General features: G+C 42.7%; 1 protein-coding gene across 1 annotated transcript in view; it reads left to right on the top strand.

Moving 5' to 3' along the window:
• Positions 1-24,968, top strand: part of HTR4 (5-hydroxytryptamine receptor 4) — a 576,608-nt gene that overhangs the window by 349,808 nt on the left and 201,832 nt on the right. The window contains exon 5 of the mRNA XM_044277452.1: positions 24,419-24,572. Within this exon, the coding sequence (XP_044133387.1) occupies positions 24,419-24,572 (154 nt within the window). The remainder of the gene's footprint in view (positions 1-24,418; positions 24,573-24,968) is intronic.

Below are 24,968 nucleotides of genomic sequence, written 5' to 3'. Positions count from 1 at the left end.
TGGAGATGGGATTTCTTTAGTCTATTATACAGGGTGGCCCAAGAAAAAGTAACCCGACCCATATAGTAGCCCGTCCAATATTTCCAAATCAAAATGTCTAATAGTAAATCTGTCTTAGTTTGCCATATAAACTATGTTCTGGCTTCATACACATTCACACAGTGTGCAGTCTAACATTCAGCATAAACCATTCCTGTCTTCCAAATAAGAAGACTGTTCTTTGTATTCTAACTTATTTATTGGCAAAACAGGAATATTTGATCGATTGGTAAAACTATAAGAATACAAATAACATGAATAAGTATATAGCATAGCATGTACTGTAACATTTGCATAACACTGAAGCACATAATAAAATGGCTGCCTAACATAGGACTACATATCCAGATAAGGGTAATTTCACACTTGCAGCAGAGGATTCTGGTATTTGAGTTGGTGGTCCGAAGTCACTGTACGTAGAACAGATACTTAGGGTCATATCTCTTCATCGGCATCTGGGTCTACCAATTCAAACGTGCCGACTCTGGGACTGCAAGACGTTGAACGATACAGGAATGCAGGGCCCATAAACCATGTTGTGTCCTTAAGGTGGCTCACTGCGCCAGATCTAGTCACATGGTCCACATAGTGCCACTGATTGCTGACATAGACGTAAAAGCATCTGGTTTTGTTGCGGATATATCCTAGGTCGACTTCCTTGATTTCTAGGTTCATTCCTGTTATAAGCTCAGCCAACTCCAGTCTGGGAATCATGTGTTAGCGGAGCAGTCACAGTTTGGTCCGGCTCATGACAAATCCTATATGGCATTGTTCTTTGATGTCAATGGTCTTTAGGTATGCTACGGCTGCAATCACCTTGACAGAAGCATCACAGAAGATATACAGTCTTTGCATCTTGACTTCAGTTGATGGCACGGGAGCATAGGATCGTGCCACATGAAGGCTGGTCAAAGCTTCGAGACTTCTTCCAACCTGTCCACAGGTCCTTTTTCTCTGCGGGAAGCGGGTCATCCCAGTCAGACGTCTCTGTGGTGAAGTCTCTTAACATAATTTTTCCTTGGATAGTAAAAGTTGCTAGGAATGCCAGAGGATCATATAAGCTGTTTATGGTGGACAGAACTCCTCTGTGTGTGAAGGGCTTTTCCTCCTTGCTGATTTGGAAGGTTAATATGTCTGCCTTTAAATCCCAGAGCAAACCAAGGCTCCACTGCATGGAAAGGGAGTCAGTGCTAAGATCCAAGTTCTTTAGATCACTTGAATGATCTTGGGGTTAGAAGGCCTCCATTAGCTCATGGCTGTTGGAGGCAATTTTGTGCAACCTCAAATTAGATAGAGGGAGCATTTCCTTTTCAGGAGACTGATTGCTGTCTCGTTCGTGTGGATTTCAAGCAGTCGTCCACGTACAAATCTTTCCACAAAGGATCTGACATCTGACCCATACTTTGCTTCACCCTCTCGGGGTGAATGTCTGAGACTGTAGATAGCGACTGCAGGGGAAGGACTGTTTCCAAAGATGTGCACTCTCATACGGTACTCTACAATGTCTTCATTGGGGTCGTTGTTGCGGTACCAGAAGAACCTCAAGTAGTTTCTGTGTTCTTTCTTGACGATGAAGCAGTGGAACATCTGTTGAATGTCGGCCATAAATGCTAGGGAATCTCTGCAGAAGAAGATAAGTACCTCTAGAAGTCTGTTATTGAGGTCTGGACCAGACAGTAAGACATCATTTAGCGAGACGTCTTCACACCTGGCGCTTGAGTCGAATATTATTTGTATCTGCCCTGTTTTTTTAGGATGATACACACCGAATATGGGTAAGTACCAACACTCCTCTGAGTCTTGGAGCATGGGTGCCATTTCTGCATGGTTGTTCTGGAATATTCTTTCCATGAAGGTAAAGAAATGTTCTCTCGTCTCTGGTGTCCTCTGGGGTTTGTGCTTGAGAGAGATGAATCGACTGTAGACAAGTTATTTGTTTATAGGTAAATGTTGTCTCCGGGGTTTAAACGGTAAAGGTGCAACCCAGCTTTTTGACTTGTCTTTTACTGTTCCTTGATCCATGATATCCAAGAACAGCCTGTCTTCTATGGATATTGTGACCCTGTTGTCTTCTCTTGTCCTGTGGAAGACTGTGCACCCTAAGTGATCTTGCTCACCATCGCAGGCGTGGTCTTCAGAGGAGGTATCTGCGAAATGACAAGGCACAGGTGCGCTGTGTGGCAATTCTTTGGTCAGGAAACTGTTGTGACATGGCTGGAACAAGGAAGGACGTCCATTTTCAAGTATGCTGGTAAGCATACTGTTGACTGAGGTCGGCTTTTGTACTCCTCCTAGATGGAGATCTCCTATGATGACCCATCCTGTCAAGTCTTTGAGCGTATGGAGCATTTTTGGGAATGTTAATCTGTTCTCTAGCCTTATGAACTCATAGTATGTGTCTTCCAAGGAGTAAGACTATCGGGGCTTTTGGGTCCAGTTCCAGTATCAGGTGAGCTATATGCCTCAGGTGGGGGTGGTATGCTTCTACCTCTGGTGTAGGTTTCTCAGACTGGTTGTCAGGGTTGTGGTTGCACTCCAGTATGTTTGGCAGGGACAAGCAGGTCTGACCATCCACAGACTCTACCTTGTACCCAGTTGCTTTCTTCCCCGCCGTCTCAACGGTATCTGCACATGTCCTTAAGGAGTAGGGAAAACTGGGCCCCACGATGTTAAAGGTGTCGAGGAAGGTGGATTTGGCTCAATACCTGTTGCTTTGATCATCCTTTTGGTTTTGCTCCCATTTTGCATGAGCTGAACTCAAAGATCTGAAACATTTTCTACATACACAAAAGACCCAATAATCTGTCTAAATCTGTGTTAGTGAGCACTTTTCCTTTGCCTAGATAATCCATCCCACCTCACAGGTGTGGCATACCAAGGTGCGGATTAGACAGCATGAATATTGCACAGGTGGGCCTTAGCCTGCCCACAATAAAAGGCCACTGTAAAATGTGCAGTTTGATCACACAGCACAATGCCACAGATGTCACGTTTGAGGGAGTGTGCAATTGGCATGTTGACTGCAGGAATGTCTACCAGAGCTGTTGCCCATGCAATGAATGTTCATTCCTCTACCATAATCAGTCTCCAAAGGCGTTTCAGAGAATTTGGCAGTAGATCCAACCGGCCTCACAACCGCAGACCACGTGTATTTACACCAGCCCAGGACCTCCACATCCAGCATATTCACCTCCATGATCATCTGAGACCAGGCACCAGGACAGCTGCAGCAACAATCGGTTTACATAACCAAAGAATTTCTGCACAAACTTTCAGAAACCGTCTCAGGGAAGCTCATCTGCATGCTCACCATCCTCATCGTGGTCTGGACCTGACTGCAGTTCATCATAACCGACTTGAGTGTGCATATGCTCACATTAGATGGCGTCTGGCACGTTGGAGAGACGTTCTGTTCACGGATGAGTCACGGTTTTTACTGCTCAGAGCAGATGGCAGACAGCTTGTGTGGCGTTGTGTGGGTGAGCGGTTTGCTGACGTCAACGTTGTGGATCGAGTGGCCCATGGTGGCGGTGGGGTTATAGTATGGGCAGGCGTATGTTATGGACAACAAACACAGGTAAATTTTATGGATGGCATTTTGAATGCACAGAGATACCGTGACGAGATCCTGAGGCCAATTGTTGTGCCATTCACGACCATGACCTCATGTTGCAGCATGATAATGTGTGGCCCGTATTGCAAGGATCTGTACACAATTTCTGGAATCTGAAAACATCCCAGTACTTGCATGGCCAGCATACTCACCGGACATGTCACCCATAGAGCATGTTTGCGATGCTCTGGATCAGTGTATACAACAGCGTGTTCCAGTTCCTGCCAATATTCTGCAATTTCGCACAGCTATTTAAGAGGAGTGGACCAACATTCCATGCAACGGAGATGTGTTGCACTGTGTGAGGCAAATAGTGGCCACACCATATACTGACTGGTTTTCTGCTCCCCCCCCCCCCCAGTAAGGCAAACCTGTGCACATTTCAGAGTGGCCTTTTATTGTGGACAGTCTAAGGCACACCTGTGCAATGTTCGTGCTGTCTAATCAGCCCCATGATATGCCACACCTGTCAGGTGGGATGGGTTATCTTGACAAATGAGAATTGCACACTAACACAGATTTAGACAGATTTGTGAACAATATTTGAGAGTAATGGGTCTTTTGTGTATGTAGAAAATGTTTCAGATCTTTGAGTTCAGCTCATGCAAAATGGGAGCAAAAGCAAAAGTTTTGCATTTATACTTTTGCTCAGTGTGCCTTGATTGCCTTATTTCGGTGGCCGACCGGATAAACTCTGACGAGGCAGATTTTTGAGCAGGACTTCCCCCCTGCAAGTCCTTTACAGATCTCTGTACAATGAGAATTGACTACTTGGGTATCTATGTCGGTATCTATCTGCTTTCTGCCATGCTCCTCTGCTTGTGGTGCTACCGCATTCTGTGCATGTCACACTGACCTTACAGTTCCTGGCGAAGTGTGATGTTGTAGCACAGCACCTGAAGCAGATGTTGTTTTCTTTGAGCAATTCTTTGCGGTCCTCTAAAGACTTCTCCCTCAAGGCTCTGCATTTTAGTAGAGGATGTAGTTTCTTGTGCAGGGGGCATTCTTTGGTAAGATCTTTGAGTCTGTTCTCTTCTTGAGAAGACTTAAATGGCCTGTAAGGAGAACCTGTGGAGGCAACATTAGTTTTGTGGACTGCCACTGGTGTTTTATGAGGTTTGACACCAGGTGTAGTGGAACATGACAATGTAAAACTGGGATTGTTTCTGATCCTTGCCTGTTGAGCAACAAAGTCTACAAACACCACGAAGGGGGGGGGGGGGGGGATGGTACATTATGAAACTGTTTATAATGCGTTATCCACTTCTCCTGTAGGTTATAAGGGAGTTTTTAGACAATCGGATTGACACCTCTGGCAGTGTCCAGGAATGCTAGCCCCAGCAGATCTCCTTATGCCTGAGCAACCTGTACCTCTATCAACAAGTCACTGAGTTCCCTGAGCTTCTGGTAAACCCTAACCACTATTCTAGGAAAATTCTCCATTTTCTTATATAAAGCATTTTCTATAGCTTCTGTTGACCCATAACACTCATCGAGTATTTCCCACACCATATTTAGGCATTTGCCAGGATAGTTTATGTTAATGTCTCTGATTCTTTTGGCGTGTTCAGCAGTCTCGCTTCCCAACCACTTCACCAAGAGATCTAACTCCTCAATATAGGAAAGATCTAAGTCCCTTAACGCGTTCTGAAAGGAGGCTCGCCATGCCCTCTAGTTCGGTGAAGTCCTTTAGTAACCAGCTCCCATTTAGAAGAGAACTTAGTGAAATCCATGGCGGCCCTGTTGGCACCAATACTACCCGGTGTATTGTTGTTATACTGCATGTGCGGTGTATCACCATACCTTTTAGGGGTTTCTGGCTTAGGGCAGTCTGTATTATACCGTTCTGATGCAAAGGGTGTCCCATTAAGTAGAAGCGAAAGTTGTAGCTTTCGTTCTGTAAGGCGGTAGTTATGGTCAGCATCGTGTTGTCATTTACCGTCCTGCTGGAAGTACTGTGGTTCAAAGTAGGATCTTTGACACTCTGTAAAAGCTGGCTGATATACTGGATCACAGTTGTCATCTGTCTTGGGATGCTGATGGACATATTCTGAGACGCGCTGTGCTGGATCTCGTTGATCTAGGTCTGGCCCAAGTACTTTGCTGTGTTTCTCGGATCCGCAGAACTCCATGGCTTCTAGGAACTCTGCTTTGGCTATTGCGGCTGACGCTTCTTTCTCTGCTGTGAGTTTTTCTAGTAACGCTTGCAGGCATGCTGTCTATTTCTTTAGTTGCATCTCTTGTGCAGCAAAGGAAGACCTTACTTTTGCAGCCTCAGCTTTTGCACCTGCAAGAGCGGCCATTTGTTTTATTGAGGACTTACTAGAGCATCTTGCTCCTAACCTGGTCCTGTATGATGATGCCTGGCTAGAGGACATTGTGTGCCTTTTGCTGGCTGCTTAATGTCTCTGCGAGGACTCAGTTTCAGTCGTGCTGCATTTGCTGGGGGCTGCATTCTCACTTCTTGTGACTGTATGGCAACCACTGCTATCTTGTACGCAGGACCGCGTGTGTGATGGCGGCTCTGTATAGTCAGATAAGCTATCGCTAATGACTAGCATCTGTTTTACTGTTCTGTCTTCATACACATTCACACAGTGTGTAGTATGACATTCAGCATAAACCATTCCTGTCTTCCAAATAAGAGGATTGTTCTTTATAGTCTAACTTGTTTATTGGCAAAACAGGAGTATTTGATCGATTGGTAAAACTATAAGAATGCAAATAACATTAATAAGTATATACCATAGCATGTACTGTAACATTTGCACATGGTAAAATGGCTGCCTAACATAGGACTACATATCCATATAACAGTTATAACAACTTCCCTGAGTAACAATGATAACTAGCTGAACAGCTCTGCATAACATAATGTCCCTGAAACAAAGATAGATCTCTTCCAGATATGATTTTACCAGGATGGTGGAGTTTAAGAAGGAGATATGCAGGAGGACAACTCTGTACTGTGTCCTGGAGACTTCTCTTTCCCAGGATGCTTTGCACCACCCACAATGCAGCAGTCTTTGTAACAAGAAAAACAAAGTCCAATACAATTTAACACCTCTAGATGGTGCTATAACCATATTAATCACTACAGAAATACTAAAACTAAGGCAGATGTGATCTTTAATGATTTTCTCTAACCCTGCTGGGCAGAACAAACTATGTACTATATTAAAGGGAACTAAACCATGAATATGCTAAATAATCTGCAGGCAACAATTTATAGGGAAGGGAGTTGAGCAGAGTCATATAGTTTTGTGGGAAAATACTCAGTATAAGTCAATGACTGATAGTTACCTCTATGCACAGTGATAGAGGGAAGGCTGTCAATAACTGATAGGACCAACTCCAGGACTTTGAAGCTCAGAATGAGCAGGAATTTAAATAACCAAGTTATACTGAATCTTTACCCATGAAACTATATATCTATCTGCTCAGCTCATCCTGCTCTATAGCCTGGTGCCTTCAGCTCAGACATCATGTTTAATGTGACAGGTTCCCTTTAAGCACTCTATTGATCTGTCTGTGCTTATGTACAGTATTTGGAAATTATCTCTCTGAAGTTTACTAATGTCCATCTTTCCCAGATGTGACTTTATTGGGACTGAAACGTCATCTGTTTATTATATACATATATTCTTGATATACTTGCTTATTATATACAAATTGGATGACTGTTATTGACCACAATACATTTCTGTAACTACTTGCATCAGATAAAGGAGTGCAGCGGTTCTTCATAGTTATCATAAAGCATAGTAATGGTTGACAAAATAGCATGGCCTTTTTAAAATTGCTTCACATTTATTTCTCTGCTAATGGTGCAAGAACTATAATTACCGTATTTCCTTCAAGAACCTGCCATTTTCCTGACCTTGGCTATTTTTTGCAAATCTGAAATGTCAATTTGTGTAGTAATAAATCTGGAATGCTTTTACCTATCCAAGCAATTCTGAAATTGTTTTTTCAAGACACATTGTACTTGATGACAGTGGCAAATTTAAGTCAATGTATTTTATCTTTATTTATAAAAAAATGTACTGAAAAAATGTACTGAAAAAAATGTACTGAACAATTTGAAAAATTAGAAGTTTTCAATATTTGAATTTATCTGCATTTAAGGCTACTTTCACACTTGCGTTCGGGGTTCCGCTTGTGAGTTCCGTTTGAAGGCTCTCACAAGCGGCCCGAACGCAACCGTACGGCCCCAATGCATTCTGAGCTGCAAGCAGCGTTCGGGTGTCCGCCTGGCCGTGCGGAGCCAAACTGATCCGTCCAGACTTACAATGTAAGTCAATGGGGACGGATCCGTTTGAAGTTGACACAATATGGCTCAATTTCAAACGGAGCCGACCCCATTGACTTTCAATGTAAAGTCTGGACGGATCCATCTGACTAACTTTCACACTTAGAATTTTTTCTGAAATATAATGCAGACGGATCCGTTCTGAACGGATCCAATCGTCTGCATTATAGGAGCGGATCCGTCTGTGCAGACACCAGACGGATCCGCTCTGAACGCAAGTGTGAAAGTAGCCTAAGACGGGTAGTTTTCAGGTGCTATGTCACATTTGTAGTGACTGAGATACCCCTACAGTCGAAACCCCCCAAAATACTGTGAGCACCTTGGCCCAACAGACATTTCATAGAATTTATTCACTTGGCTGTGAAAAAAAAATGAAAATAAAAAAACAACACATTTTTCTTAACAAGAAAATGTTTTAGGCCCACAATTTTAACTTTTGGAAGAGTGACAGGAAAAAATCACCACATAATTTGTTACACATTCTTTCCTGAATATAGCAACACCACATATATGGTTGTAAAATGCTGTATGGGAACACAGCAAGGCTCAAAAGGGAAGTAGCTCCATGTGTATTTGTCTATCTTGGTGATTTATACAGCACTGGCTGAAAACTGCTGAGGCTCTAAGGTAATAAAAAAAAAATCCCCAAGAAGTGACCCCATTTTAGAAACTACACCGCTCACAGTATTTACCTTTTGGTGTACTGAGCCTTTTGACCTAACATATGTTTTGCAAAAAACAATTCACAGTGGTGCAAAGTGAAAATTGGAATTTTGACACAGATATGCCAATTCAGTGGCCAATATGTTGTGCCCAGCGTGTGCCAGTGTGAAAGTTCAGCCCTCATTATTATTATGCTGTGCTACCTGGCTTTAGAAACACCCTACTCTTTTGCCTGGAAGTTCTATAGGGCTCAGGAGTAAAAGAGCACCATGCAAATTTGAAACACATTGTGGTGATTTACGCAGCTTGTGCTGACAACTGTAGAGGCTCTGGGGAGAAATAATAAATAGAACCCACAACAAGTGACCCCATATCATAAACTACACCCCTGAAGGTATTTTTAAGGGGTGAAGTGAGCATTTTGATCCCACAGGTGTTTTGCAGATATTAATGAGCCAGGGGACTGTGCAAAATGTAAAATTGCAAGCATTTCACAGATACAGCATTTCCATTTGGGTCCTAATCATAATTTATTTATTTTTATCTGGCGAACCTGAACTGAACCGAATTTGGTTCGCTCATCTCTAGGTCACACCAGAAACTGAAAGCAAATACTTTTGCCACTCATAGACATGTGATATTGGATCGTTGTCCTCAATAAATAAATGACCAAGTCTAATATTTTGACTCATTTGTTTAATTTGGTTTCCTTTTTCTATTTTTAGGACTGATTTTATTTTAGGCCACATTTATGTAGAAATATAGAAAATTTAGGAGGGTTCATAAAGTGGGAAGAGTAAGCTTGGCTCTAGTTCATTTTTTTTATAGACGTAAGTTATGGACGTTCCTGTGACAGGTTCTAGGAGATCAGTGGGATTGGCAACATGTGGTTTGATCTGACAGGTCCCTTGTGGATCAATTTGTGTCTGTGTTGTTTCTGGTAATGGCCACACCCCTTACCTCAGGTTTTACTTATGTGGTCATTTAACCTGCCCTATTTATTGTGGCTACTCCCACCATGATGTGCGGTTTATAGCTTCAGCTTCAGTCTTGTTGTGGATTGCTGGTGTTTGGATCTCGGCGGAGTTCCTGGTGCTTCCATAGCCTTTTGAAGTTAAGTGTCTCCTTTCCATGTTGTTTATTGTTGGGTTCTCTTGTGTTGCCCTTTTCCCTGACATCTTTGTTTAGGCCTGAGGGAGACTTTGTTCGTCCTACCGTTTAGAATAACAGGTTGTTTCTTGTCCTGACATTAGTACCAGGGTCCTACAGGGTGAGTTAGGGCTTTAGATTCCTGTGTATGAACTCACCTGCCTCTGGGGTTAGTTCATACTTGCAGTCAGTCACGACTTTGATTAGGGTTTCTCTAGGAGGTGACCTGCTCCTTTCCCTAGTTTTCAGGCCTTTTCCCCTCCCCTTTTTCCCTCCTATGCTCGGTGTGGGTTTTCCTCCCACGCCGAAGCATGACAACTACATCCTTGAATGGTTGTAACCTTGAATAATGAAAGTTCTTCTGCCTGCAGCACAACAAAGCTTTCAGGTGCTTACAGCAACCAATGGACTTGTTATAGCCAATCTGTATGCGGTAAATTCCTATTTGCACCTTTGTGGTTGCTGGGAACAGCCAGAAATGTAATTTAAAGTAAATCTGTTGATTACAATATGTTAATAGTGCATGCAATTTAGTTTCATTCAAGTGACAGCAGATGGGCCGAAGCAACCTTGTCCTAGAAAAATCAGCAAAAGAGCTATAATACTTAACTAGCACCCTGACCCCTTCATGGAAATCCTGGCAGATGGATACCTAGGATAGTGTGATAGTATCCTAGCAATATGACATCACTTAAAGGGAACTTGTCATCAACTTTATGCTGCCCATACTAATGGCAGTATAAAATATAGACAGGTGAGTTGATTTCAGTGGTCTGTCATTTATAAGTTAAAAGTAAATGGTTGCCGAGAACCAACATCACAATCATTGCAGACTGGGCCTGGAAAAGAGTCCACTTGAGAAGAGTCATGGTTATTCATGAATTCCTGCTCTCCCTGCCCACCTGCTGATGATTGACAGTCTTCTATCTAGTTTTCTCCCTTTCTATCTAGGAGAGAACTGCCAATCATCAGAAGATTGGAAGGGAGAGCAAGAGATTATGAATAACCATGGCTCTTTTCAGGTAGATTTGACTCTTTTTAAGGCCACTTACTTTTAGCTCATGAGTGACACACCGCTGAAATCAGCATTTCTGTCACTAATTTATGATGCCCTAAGTGAGGTCAGCATAAAGTTGATGACAGGTTCCCTTTAATGAGGTAGAATGTTGCCAGTCTCCTAAAATTAGCATTGATCTGGACCACCAGAATGCCACATGATCTTACGGTGTGCCCAGGCTCTGATACTATAGTGGGTTAGGAGAAAAAAAACATTTGGAGCTGCCTTTAGAGCCATTAACTTGCTACTAAGGTCTTTTTCTTTAAATCAAAATCTATTAGACTTTCCTCTAGTAGGCCCAAGAAACCCCAGTCTGGCATTGCCTATAATTTCCCAAAGCAGCTTGAGGTAGGGTGCAGTGAACACCTTCATCAGCTTCCTGAAGGAAGGACCACATGTTCAGGCAGTGATATGACTGCTATAGCACAAACAAATGATACTGCCAAAACAAGAAAGTATCTGTCCACATGAAACACATCATATTCCAGCAGCGTTCACATATATATTTTGTTATATTAAGGAAATTCAGCGCAGACAGAAATACTACTCCAGTGTGTGCACAGACTGGGTGCCCAGCTCAGCCAGAGCCAGAGCCTGGATAACAGAGTAGCCAGAGTGGAGAACTGGACAAACAAGAGGAGAAGTTTCAGTCTTGTGGTACTAATGCAGAGTATCAGTTACTGAGTGTCAGAACCATCTAGAAACAGGAGCAGCTGGAGGCAAGTAGAGCTTAATGGAACACAGGAGAGTACAAGCCATAGCATTGTTGGACAACACAGGCAAGTTGTGTCATCAGGACAGGCTTTCCCAGAAAAGGGCAAATGTTGTGTACAGAGGCTAAGCACTATATTGTTCATAATTTGTCCTCAGATTAATATAGAGCAGTGGTGGAGAACCTATGGCATGGGTGCCAAAGGCAGCACTCAGAGCCTTCTCTGTGGGCACCCGCACCCTGGAAAAAGTCTATGGTGTACCAATTTGCCTTAGACTTTTCCTGCCTTCCATCAGTGCAGGGCGCACTATGTACGGCACAGGCAGCGCTTTGAATGCAGGCAGGCTGTTATAGCTAAATGACATGGAAGATATACTATATTGGACTGTAGTAATCAGAATAAATTGCCCTCTTGGCACTTTGCGATAAATAAGTGGGTTTTGGGTTGCAATTTGGGCACTCTGTAAAAGGTTAACCATCACTGATCTATAATGATTGTTGAGTTGTGGATACTGTTCAAGCATTTTATTATCCTGAGTTCTGCTGTGAACTATATAAAGACTGCTCTGTATATATTGACTAGTTACATCTAGTATCAATTAAGTAACATCTAAAAACTTAAAGGCAACCACTGAGGAAGGGAGAGTGATAACTCCCGAAACGCGTCTGGGTTTCACGCCATATACCTGTCGACATCTCTTTAATTGCATGGCCATGCAGACAGGACTTCGATATCTGCAAAACTAAAACATCAAAAAATTGCAGTTTGAAATCATTGGACGAACTACAAGGAATACGTCACTACCTGACTATACAGGAAGTGACGCAAGCGTTACTCTGCAAGTATCCAACGCGGACACCAAGCAGAACAGCGTGAGATGCTGGCTCCCTACACCATCCGGGGTGCCAGGCGCATACATACAGGGGTCGCAGCGGTCGCAGTTGCGACCGGGCCCGGCACGCAAGGGGGCCCGGCCGCCTGTGGACCCCTGGCCCCTGTAGTAGTGCTGTACCCAGGGCCCCACCGCAAATGATTTTAAAGGTTTTAAGAGTATATGGCCGGTCGGGCCCCGGCCTCTGTGTCTGGCCGGCAGTGCAGCACTGCGCACTCGCAGTAACTACCTTAGTACGCGGCGGCCCCTCCTCCACCCTTGCTCCAGACCCGTGACCCTCGCGCCAAGTCTCGCGGGATCACGCCGCGAGACTTGGCGCGGCCGACGCACGCCAGAAGAAGGGATTATGAACAAGACGGCGGGAGCAGAGCAGGTTCAGAGTAGGTACGTTTTTTTTTTTTTGTTTTTTTTGTTTTTTTTGTTTTGTATGTGCCGGCTCACAGGGAACACAGGGAGCATCTGGCATTGCGGCAAATCCTTCATAGGGGCCTGACCCGAAATACTTGGCAAAATAGTAATACAATTTTATATATACAGAAGGGTCAAAAATGGAATACATACACAGGGGACAAATGGAATATATACAAAGGGGGCAACATGGATATATATACACACACACAGGGCCCCTGTATATATATCCATGTTGCCCCCTTTGTATATATTCCATTTGTCCCCTGTGTATGTATTCCATTTTTTGCCTCCGCTGTATATATATTCCATTTTGCCCGCTGTCCTAGGGGGACACATATCTGGGCATAACTACAGTGAGGGGGACACATCTGGGCATAACTACAGTGAGGGGGACACATCTGGCCATAACTACTGTAAGGGGGGCACATATCTGGACATAACTACTACTGTGAGGGGGACACATATCTGGACATAACTACTACTGTGAGGGGGACACATATCTGGGCATTACTACTGTGAGGGGGACACATCTGGGCATAACTACTGTAAGGGGGGCATATTTCTGGCCATAACTACTGTGAGGGGACACATATCTGGGCATTACTACTGTGAGGGGGATACACCTGGCCATAACTACTGTAAGGGGGGCATATATCTGGCCATAACTACTGTGAGGGGCCACAAGGAGGACATAACTATTTTAAAGGGACCACAAGGTGGGCATTAGTACTGTGTAGTAGCACTTAGGGGAAATGTATGCTATACATTGGCATGGCTCAGTGTCACAGGCCAGCACAGCGCCCCCTGCTGGTGATTTCACAGGGGCAGTCACCGTCCCTTCCTTATGTGATTATCCTTTTTTTTCTCTATCACCACAGGGACCTTGTTCTGGATCCAGTGGACATCACGCCGACGCCAGCGACACCCTGGATGAGGTAGGACCAGATTTTATTAGTTAGGACTGGGTGAGTGTAGCCATGCATTGGGCTCAGGGCTCTTTCACATGAGCGGATCCTGTGCGGGTAATCCGCTGCGTGAAAGAGAGCCAAGCCCCGTACTGGACAGCGTAGAAACAGAGCACTAACATGATTGATAATGCTCTTTGTCTCTCTGTGATCTATTTGCTACAAAATCACACTGACAACTTTATCTCACTCTGATTTTGTAGTAAAGAGATCACAGAGAGGCACGGAGCCTTATTAATCCCAATCCAGGGGGCCCAAGTAAATTCTTGCGACGGGTTGGGGGGGAAGGGAGGGTGGGCGACAGGGAGGGGGCCCCATGGATCAGTTTCGCACCGGGGCCCCATGGATTTTGTGTACGCCACTGCGGGGTGCTCCACGTACTCTAGCCGCACTGCAGGACTAAAGTGTATTATCCATATGAAGAGGTAAGCAACACAATAGTCGGCAAGTCCGGTCACCGAACACAGCAACTTGAGACGCCGTACCCGATGTGCTCCATCTGTTTAGTCTGAGCAAACCGCAGGACTAAAGCTACATATGAAGGACAGGTAAGCGGCTGAATAGCCGGCAAGTTCATCTTTACCTCACTTCATTGTATGTTACGGGACTATTACCTGATATATGAAATACTGCTAGAACCTGTGGAGTTATATTAACATCATCCCTATGGACATATAGGCCACAATCAGAAGGCCTTACACACAACCTTGTCTTAGGATTGTTTGGATATTGATCATTACCAATCATAACCAATTACCCCATTGTGGTTATATTGATATACCCATATTTTATTGTGTTGTTTTATAAGGTTTATATTGCTAGCTATTATTTTATTATCTATAATAAATGTGTGCCAATTGGTAGAGTGCTCGTCCATACACTTTTGTTCAAACATCTAAAAACTTGTTCATAGCATCTTCTACAGAGATCTGCATAGATGTGACCACTGACTTCAATGGATGTGGTTGATGTTACCCTTAGAAATGGAATTCCTAACAAATGTGGTAAATGAGTCACTGCTAAAATAATACATTTCGATAGAGGCACATCATAATATAATTAAATTTGAGTATTGTGTATCAAGACCTGATTAATGGTATATTAGTGGGGAAAGCCCATAATATAACAAATACATTAAAATATGCAAATATATATTTGTATTTATACTCACCTGCTTCCCAGTGGTGGATAAACTCTCAGGCAGATTACTAATATAATAGATGGTAGAAAAGTAGTCTGTCTAGACCTGCACCAGATTTATCACAGTGGCTCAGGCTGGATGATGAATCCGGTGCAGGGATAGACATCTTTGTCTAACCTTATACCAGCAATTGGTTGTCTACTTTGCATCAGCATTTTAAAGCAGAATAATGGCACAATTTTGGTGCAAAATATTGCATCTTATACCACATCTCTTTCTCACTAGGCACACCTCCTTAGCATATTTTATAAAACTAGATCTGCAAGATTGTAATAAAATGTGCCAAATTGCACAGTTTTGTTTTGTTTTGCAGGAGCTGCAGTAACCCAGCCAATACACAGTGTATGAAACTGTCCACTTCCAGCTCCATATAGTGTGTTACTTCCAGTCGCCAAAGTTAAAAGGAACCTGTCACGTTGAACATGGTGTCTGAGCTGCAGGCAGAATGTTATAGAGCAGAAGGAGCTGGGCGGAATGATATATGGTTTATGGAAAATGATTCAGTATAACTTGTACTTCATTAATTTAAATTCCTGCTCATTCTGGGCTTGGAGGTTAAGAAGGTGGTCCTATCAGTGATTGACAATAGTCTTCCCTATAAAGGATAAGAATATACTGTGGACACCACTCCCAGTGATTATAGTAAACGGGTGCTCGCCTCACAGGGTTTTGTCCAACTCACCCCCAAACAGGTAGCCCAGAACAAGAGGAGGTAGCACCCTAACTTGATGGAAGTCAACAATATTCTTTAATTCAGATACAACGTCTTAAAAAGGCTGTCAGCCGAAATGTTGTATCTGGATTAAAGAATATTGTTTTCTTGCATCAAAGTGGAGTGCTGTCTCCACTTTTTGTTTTCTATCCTTCTCTCCATGATTGCACATACGTACTGTAGAGAGCTGTTAGTCACTGATAGAACCGACTCCTTGACTTCAAAGTCCAGAAAGAGCAGAGATATAAATGTATAAAATGCAAGTTTTACTGAATCTTTTCCCTTAAAACTATACATCAATCTGCTCAGCTCCTCCTGCTCTATAACATGCTGCCTGCAGCTCAGACACCATGTTTAACAAGACAGGTTCCCTCTACTTGGCTTCTGTTACTTCTGTAAACTTTTTTGGGGTGGTTTGCATTAATGTGGAAGAAAAACTAGTTTGCAGCTTCTCCAGGTTACAGAGAATGCTCATGAACAGGTTTTCCGCACAGCAATGCATAATACACAGGCTGTGCATGAAAAGATGATAATTCCAGCCATTCTGGACTCTAGTAGAGATCTGAAAGTCACTTCTCCAGCTTTGCATTATGACTCATTATTGAATTACCAGCCGTCTGACTCCTCTATCAACCACAGCAAATCTTCTGTTAATTATGGAAATTGTATCTTGAGCTGAGGTTTCACCTTATTTCCGTGTACTTTTCAGCAAAGGCGTACAAATTAAATCTGCTTGGGTTATAACAATTTACTACAATGTTACTTTCCTGACGTAAAGGAGCTAGACTCCATACTGTAAAGTTGGTATGGCTGAGCCTGTTAAAGGGAACCTGTCACCTGGATTTTGGGTATAGAGGTGAGGACATGGGTTGCTAGATGGCCTCTACCACATCCGCAATACCCAGTCCCCATAGCTCTGTGTGCTTTTATTGTGTAAAAAAACCTATTTGATACATATGCAAATTAACCTGAGATGAGTCCTGTCCCTGACTCATCTCAAGGACAGGACTCATCTCAGGTTAATTTGCATATGTATCAAAGCACACAAAGCTATGGGGACTGAGTATTGCGGATGTGGTAGAGGCCATCTAGCAACCCATGTCCTCAGCTCTATACCCAAAATCCAGGTGACAGGTTCCCTTTAAGCCTTGCCCACAGTTCCTGTTATTATTCATATTATACAACATAAATATGAGTCCCGGCTCCTGATGTTGATTTATAGAATTGCAGGACAAACCTGATTTACATATGGTTATGTGTAGGAGATTTCAGTTATAAAATATATTTAATTTCTAATATTTATCAAGGAAGATTACTTACCTGTAGTAGATAACCAGGTAAAACTGGGAGGCTGACATTTTCTTAAAGAGCACCTGACCCTTCTTCTGACTTGTGTGTTTTAGTAACTACTTGCATTCCCCGATAACTCTGTTGTACTATTCCTCTGTTATTTTTTATTACTGCTCAAAGTTTATAAAGGAATTGCCAGCGGTACATTTTGATGTTAGTTGCGGCTTGTCCCTGCACTGGCAGCACTGAACAGATAGGAATAATAGAGGAATGGCAAAACACAACATTAAATAAAAATATGCCCCAGAATTGTTATTGCATGGGGAATGTGAGTAGTAACTAAAACAGACCTGTCAGGAGAGGTTACAGGTCCTCTTTAATAATCCCTCCTTCCTTACACACACACCAATGGACTGTAACTGATGCATTAAATAGGTACAGTGTACCATAGCCTGGCTTAAGGCAATATCATGACAGAACAAATCACGTTAGTTGGGAATGAGAGCTGAGGACTTCACATTTTTGCAAGCAGTCACCTCCGGGGGATCCTTAAATCAAAGCCATGGATGTACTTAGAGATCTGGGGGCCCAAGACCAAATATTAAAATGGAACCCCTGCTCTACATGATCTGTAAACACTACTACCCCCCTTCTAACTACGTCATAGGCAGTCTTAGTGCCATATCCTCTCTAATTTCCCAACATATCTTTCTAGAGCTATAAAGAGGGGATCTCAGGACAGGTTCTCACAACTTATTTAAATAGACAATGCAGTCAAACTGGTCTGGATTTCCAGGGGCCCTATAACAGCCATATCATCTGCCTCTTTCATGCATGTGCCCTGGATCGAAGGGCAGTTGGCAGAATTCCTGAAACCTGTTTGTTTTACATCCTAGAACATGGGAACAAGTGCCAGTCAGTTCTCCGTTTGTATGTTTGCTTACAGCAGTATAACAGAGCTCAGCTTCCTCCTCCTGGAAATTTGAACTATAAACACAGGCTCATTTATAACCACACAGTAGAACACATTGCTTTTAGTTACACTTTGTTTTTTAATTGTAATTTACATTAAACATTTTAGAAGTTTTAAATCTCTAACAAAGCATCATTGAATTTCAACACCAAAAATGGAGCATCCACAAAACCAATTATTCTGTTTACAAATGAAGTAAGAAACCAGTAGCAAAGAATACCCCTGCCAGCCCAAACTATAATGCCAGCCCAGTTCCAATAACCAGAAACTATATTTATAGAAGTTAAAGGGGTTTTCCAAGACTTTTCTACTGATGACTAGTGTTGAGCGAATTAGCGATTTATAAGTTCAGCGTTTGGGTCATCTAAGAATTCTGTAATGGATTCGGTTACCACAGACCATAACGTAATTCTATGACGGCATGCACCACAGAAGCCTATAAGAGGCATTCCGTATTGCATTCCATCATAATAGAAGTATATGGCCAGGCCAGCATAGACTTGCAAGTTCGCTCAACACTACTGATCCGGATAGCTTATCAGTATCTGATCAGTGGGGGTCAGACATCCGGGACATCTGACGATCAGCTGTTTGAGAAAGCACCAATGCTTACAGTAGCGCTGCGGCCCTCTTGCAGCTTAGCCTAAGTTATTTAACATCATGTTCATTGGTCACAAGGCCCATTGAATTGAATAGGGCTGAGTTGTGGTATCAAGCACAGTTGTTATACAATGTATGGCGATGTGTTTGGTGAGCTGAGAGAAGGCCGTGCGCCACTGCAAGCATTAGTGCCTTCTCAGACAGCTGATCGGCAAGGGTCCCAGGTGTTGGCCAATTAATATAAAATAAAACCCCTTTAAAATCACATGTACTAGAAATTGGTTGGCCGTTTCTAGTCTTGGAAATGGAAAATATCCTGATACTGCAGTGGTTAATTGCAGGGTATTACTAAATACATTCCCGTGAAGTTCTTGGCTACTGCAAGTCAGACAGCGGTGTTTTCTATAGCAGCTCCCATTTTACCATAAAAGGTTGAAAATGAATGTCGTAACCTGATGGTAATGCTTTTGTTTTGCCGTCTGAATATTTTTGTGACAGCTTGTAGCCTGCAGTAAAAAAAACTGGCGAAAATGTCATAGATCCGTCCAGTAGCTCATTGGAGCAATTCTAATAAGGAAATGTTGTTTAAGGAGCGATCACAGTTTTGGTGCAAGGCATAAATAATTTTCCTGTGCAAAAGTCTCTAAAATATATAATTTATCTTTAATTGCACGCCTGCTCCATATGTAACATATTAGAGAATAATTACATTCTGACATATTATAATGAAGGAAATGACATCATACATTACAGATCTTTAATGGAAGCGGTATTACACACGTGCGGCATATGTAAGTGCCGTCACCCATCACAAAGTGTAAATATACTGAATTGAGTTATAGTCTAATCATGGATTCCCATATGGCAGTTATGTGTTCACAGACCTAGGTTTATGGAAGTGCCATGATGATCAGGAACCATTTTACATTACAGCTGTCAGTTATAATATTAAGGTTTAGTCTGCCTCATATTCCAGCATAATAGTAGCAATTACAGCCCAGACTGAACAATCTGACAGTGATTTCTTCTGTATAAAGCGTCTGGCATTATTCTATGCGTTAGGACAGGTGATAATACAACATAAAAATGTGTTATTTACATGAAACTGGAAACAGAAATTCTGAATATTGCAGTTTTTTTTTTGTAGTTTGAGAAAGCTCAAGTGCAAAAGATCCCAAGACGTATATTATAGACTGGAGAGGGAGCTTCAAGTTGAAGGAAATGAATCTGAGATACATTAGATAGCTAGTGACAAGATGGAATTGGAGATATGGGAACCTGACTGACAGACAGGAGATGGCTTGTTATGTAAAGAATGTGGACCTGGTTTTCTAACATTTGGGAGAAAAAAACGTTTGTCAAGGTCAAAATAGGTGGTTTTAGAAATGTTAATGTTCTCATTGGCTAACTAGTGTTCATAATCATCCAGGCTTCAAGACTTGTTACATTCATCTGTTAGGTATGATTTTTCTAAGAAAATACTGTGTATAGTGCAGCTATAACCTTCAAGAGACAAAGAAGTGGTTTATTCGTAGAGGTGATGGTCATTCCATGGATATTGCACTAAACTGTAACTCTTTCTGATTTTGATTTTAATCAGTTTAGCCATTTTCCACAGGCATTAGTCGAGCAGCTATAACTTTTTTATTTGTTGGGCTTGCAATGTGATTTATTTCAGCGTTTTTTTTTTTTGTCCAGAATAATTCTGGTTTATTTTCCTACGCACATATTTATTTTGTAATTATTTTATTTTAAACATAAATAAAATAAAAAAAGTAAAAAAAAGCTTTTTAACATTTTAGACTTTTTATTTCGTTCATCATTGCCTACTGTTATTCTTGTGTAATATAAATATATGATTATATTGGATAATCGGGTCTTGGCCAGTAATGTGACAGATATTTGTACAGGAAACTTTTTGGGGGATGTTTTTTTTAAAATATATTTTCTTATTTTAAAAAAATCTTTATAGTCTGCTGCTCAAAGTTCAGAACAGGGTACTTCTGCCCAGTACAGGGCTGTGCTGGGTATAGTTAGGCCCTGTAGCAGCCTCCAAGAACCAGCATACTGGCCACCATGTGACACATGATCACTGTGATAAACAGAGGCAGCACTGTAAACAGGAGAAGACAAAAGCAATGGAAACACTCCTGTCTTTTAGCTCAGGTCCCCTGCAGTCTTGGACAGTACCCAGTGTTTGGCTCAGGCAGCAGGCTAAAGCCCACACCATAAATATAGATTGCTCGATTTCTGTAGAAGGGTTACTGATTCATGGTGTTATTCTGATTGCCAGAATCAAAGTGGGTTATTTTTCCCCTAAGATCTCATGTGTGTTTTTTGTTGCCTTCCACTGGATCAACTTTGCAGGATAATAGACTAAATTGCATGGACATATGTCTTTCTTTGGCCTACAAAGAAAAAGGCATTATTAAACCATCAGTGCTGATGACTAATGGTTGGTATAATATGCTTAAAGGGGTTATCCAATCCCCCCAAAAAAGCCCCCTGCCCATATGCCGGGTCCCCCACGCTGAATATACTTACCCGGGTCCCCTCTCCCTGTGCCACTCCTGGTCCCCGCACCGCCGCTGCTGCTTATCCCCGTGCATGGATGAAAACATACGGTGTCGGGGGGCACCCAATGGCAGACGTGGACAAGCCTCACTAGCATCGCGGGTGACGCTAGGGACATAATTATTGCGCTGAGTGTACCTATATTGTAGTTACTTTAAAACATAACTTTTATTTTGTCGATATTTAGAATATAATGACACTTGTAGTGAAACAATATTTGTGTTACACTGCTTTTTGGGGGGATGTCAGGCGTGACAGGAAGATGCCGATTTTCTCTTTCCTTTAGCAACTTTTTTTTTCGTATACAGGGTCGCTCTTGGAACAAATTTTCAAATGGGCTATTGTCCCTGCGCATTATCCCTACAAATACTAGTCGTGATGAGTGGGGAATACCCTATTTGGCTGTATTCCTTAGAAGGGCGACCCACAACCGCTGGAACCTCGGATCTATCACTATTTCACCCTGGCAGCTAAATTCCCTCTAGACCGTCCGACACGTTTCACCACTAGGAGCAGTGGTTCTTCAGGGACATGGAGACAAAAGCGCCGGGGCGCCTAGTGCAGTGGCAGCACTCCCGCACGCAAATCAAGGCAGTGGCAAATGGTAGATGTAAGTGTATCTCTTTTTATGGCGTCCTAGCTCCCCCCATTTAATGAATTAACCTATGGGCTCTTTGCTGGGCGTCATGATTGTGTCCGCCCCTCCGATCACATCATATCTCCTGGACTCCAGCGCAGGCTGATTGGGCTTCTCAGTATTTACTTACCCTGTCAGCAATAATAAGAACGGCGCCTATGTCCTATGGATTACCCAAGACCTGTAGAAATGATTGCCCAACTTTCAAACTGGTGCCCACAGACACATGAAAGGTAATTCCTTTACATGTTAGCTGCCAGGACCTGCCGGGGACGCGGCTCTAGATCCCCATAGTAACCAAGCCGCCACCCACCAACGTCACTTTCGGTTTCGGGCGGAGCGCTGCTGATATTCTTTTACATTGTGAAGAACTTTGACCCATGACACATCCATCAGGTGGTACAGGACAGCCAATTGAAAAGTTTCAGCACATGGACATAGCCCTACCTTATAAATAGACCCGATCTGGCCGCCATTTTATATTCAGTGTACTATTGATAGGTGTGCAGTATATAGGGGTATAATACACTTATAATGTATTTCTAACATAGAAAGCATATTATAGTGGATTTTTATTGTGCAGCAGAGTGACAAACGCAATTAGAAAAAAAAATTATAACTGGTGTGATATACCAGTCACCCCCCAAAAAAACTGATAGAAGCAGGGGTGTTATATACCAATAATATACTTTCTATATAGTGCATTTGGACACTGCAGCATTTGTTAGCTTTTTTGCTGCATTCCCTCTGCTACACACAGTGACAAACGGTATTGGAAAAAATAATTTAAACTGGTGTGATACACCAGTCGCCCCCTAAAATTTTTTATTAAAGCAGGGGTGTTATATACCTTCTTCCACAAATACTTCTCTTGTATAGAGACTTTTGTTACAGGGTCATTTAAAAAATGACAGGCAGAGGAAAAAGCAGGCCCTTCCACGGGGGTGATAGGGGTCGGGCAGGTGCACCAGGCCAGAGCCTAAGTGGGAAGGTGCGTGCGATTACATCAAAGGACGCTCACTCTCCCTTCTGCACCCTCCTCATCCTCTCTATCTGCACCCTCTTGACTCTTTGCCGTGTGAACCCCCAAAGACACTACCACCACCATATCCCCTCTGCTCGAGTCAGAGGAAATATTTTCCCATCCATTCCAAGACCTTTCTGATGCGCAGCCATTCTTGGCATAGGATCAGGAAGAGGAGGTATCAACGCTCGCCACCCAGCAGTCTGACGACAGTACCCAAAACAGCCCAAGGAGGTTGGTCCCTGCTGTTGCTGCCTACTCCGATGCTGCCTACTCTCTAATGTTAGTGGTGGGGAAGGTGACGATGATGATGTGTCGATGGATGTGACGTGGGTGCCCACAAAAGAGGAAGAGGAAGGGAGTTCAGAAGGAGAGACGGAGCAGCAGTAGGGAGGAGAAGCAGGCAGAACTTACAGTGCACAGGAGGCAAAAAGCAGACTGCAAATGTATCTGGAGCAAGCCATCTACCATGCACGGTCACATCTGGCGCTCCCAGGATGCTGGCACATGGCTCCGCAGTGTGGGCTTTTTTTAACGTGTCCGCTGCTGACAATAGTGTTGCCATCTGCAGCCTTTGATGTCAACGCATAAGTCGCGGTAATTCGAATATAATCCTGCCGCTCATCTGTTCCTCGACGTCGCGAAAATTGTTGGCAACCATCTTTTGTAATCACATCCAACTTCAGTCTGGTGAAAACAGTTGCTGTAGTAGGTTGCGCCTATTTTGCACATGCGTGTATGCTGAAATTATATTGCCGATATTTTGCATTGAAAAAAATAATGAATGGAGATCGCAAATTCGAATAATACATCTGTTATGTCACTGTCCATGTTGTGGGACTATTTGTGCACTTCTAGTAATTATTTATTGGCTGCAAATATGAGCTGAAGGTTTTTCAGGTTTGCCTGCCATTAAAATGAATGGGACCCACCGCGAACTTGCGGTTTGTGAACATTTGATCGCATTTGCGAACCATCCTGGCAGATATTCGTCCATCACTAGTGGTCACGTGGTTTTCATTTAATTGCTGACGTCATGTAAATAATAATTTTGTGTGCGCATGTATATATGTGAGTGGCATGTAGTATCAGTGGTGTGTCTGCAGCATTTGCAGCATGTCTTATATGTTACTGATTTGTGTGTAGCACATGTTCTGTATGTGAGTGTTGTACGTGTGTGGCACCAGTCATATGTGTGGTAGGCATGTGTCCTATGTGAAACTGGCATGGCCAATGTCTCCGATGTATGTGTCATGTACGTAATGTATGTGAGAGGCTTTTGTACAGGATGTTGTGGATGAGTTATGTTTAGGCTGTGTGTGTGTGTGTGTATGCACTTTTTGTCTAGCTTTGTTGCCGTCAAACACATAGGGCCCTAGGAGCACTACTTGCACAAGGAGTCCTTTACTGTCAGTGTCCGCCCCTGGTAGACAGTAGACACAATCCTGTTCCTTCTTGTGGAAAGCAAGTGACATAGGATTTCTTAATTTATATTACTAGTATACTGTCAGACCAAGCCTATAGATAATCCTGTGTGTACCATGTTCATACCGTACATTTATCTATTCCTCCTTTTTGTTTTTTCTTTCTAAGATACTACGCTATCTGCTGCCAGCCTTTGGTTTACAGGAACAAAATGACCCCACTGAGGATAGCGCTAATGCTTGGGGGATGTTGGATTATCCCAACTTTTATATCATTCCTGCCAATTATGCAAGGATGGAACAGCATTGGCATCCTAGACTTGGTGAGTTGAAAAAAAGGCTCAGAGTCTGTAAATGGTAACTTGTAAAAGCATAATAATTTTATATATCAAATGGGGTTATTGACATGCAGCTGACTTAGTGTAACTATAGCTCAAATGTTAGCTTACAGTCTTAGGACAGCTAGTAGCACTCCCAGCAGTGCACTCAGCATTTGTCAATATTATGTGAATATGATGAATGCTACTTTTTAAATCTTTTTAAAGCATTATTGTAATAGACATGCAATAAAGATATTGTTACATGAGTATGCACATTAAATTTTTCTCTATTTGGTAGCGCCCCCGGCTGTTTATCCTTCTCCTGCATTTAGTGGTGGACTCACATGTTCAGTGACTTTCCTGCTCCCCCCTCTCATAGTGTTCTCATAGTGAAGCAGC

The sequence above is a fragment of the Bufo gargarizans genome, chromosome 2 (assembly GCF_014858855.1).
Source record: "Bufo gargarizans isolate SCDJY-AF-19 chromosome 2, ASM1485885v1, whole genome shotgun sequence".
NCBI lineage: Eukaryota > Metazoa > Chordata > Amphibia > Anura > Bufonidae > Bufo > Bufo gargarizans.
The sequence above is the reverse complement of the archived record's forward strand: the minus strand, read 5'-3'. Positions and strand labels throughout refer to the sequence as shown.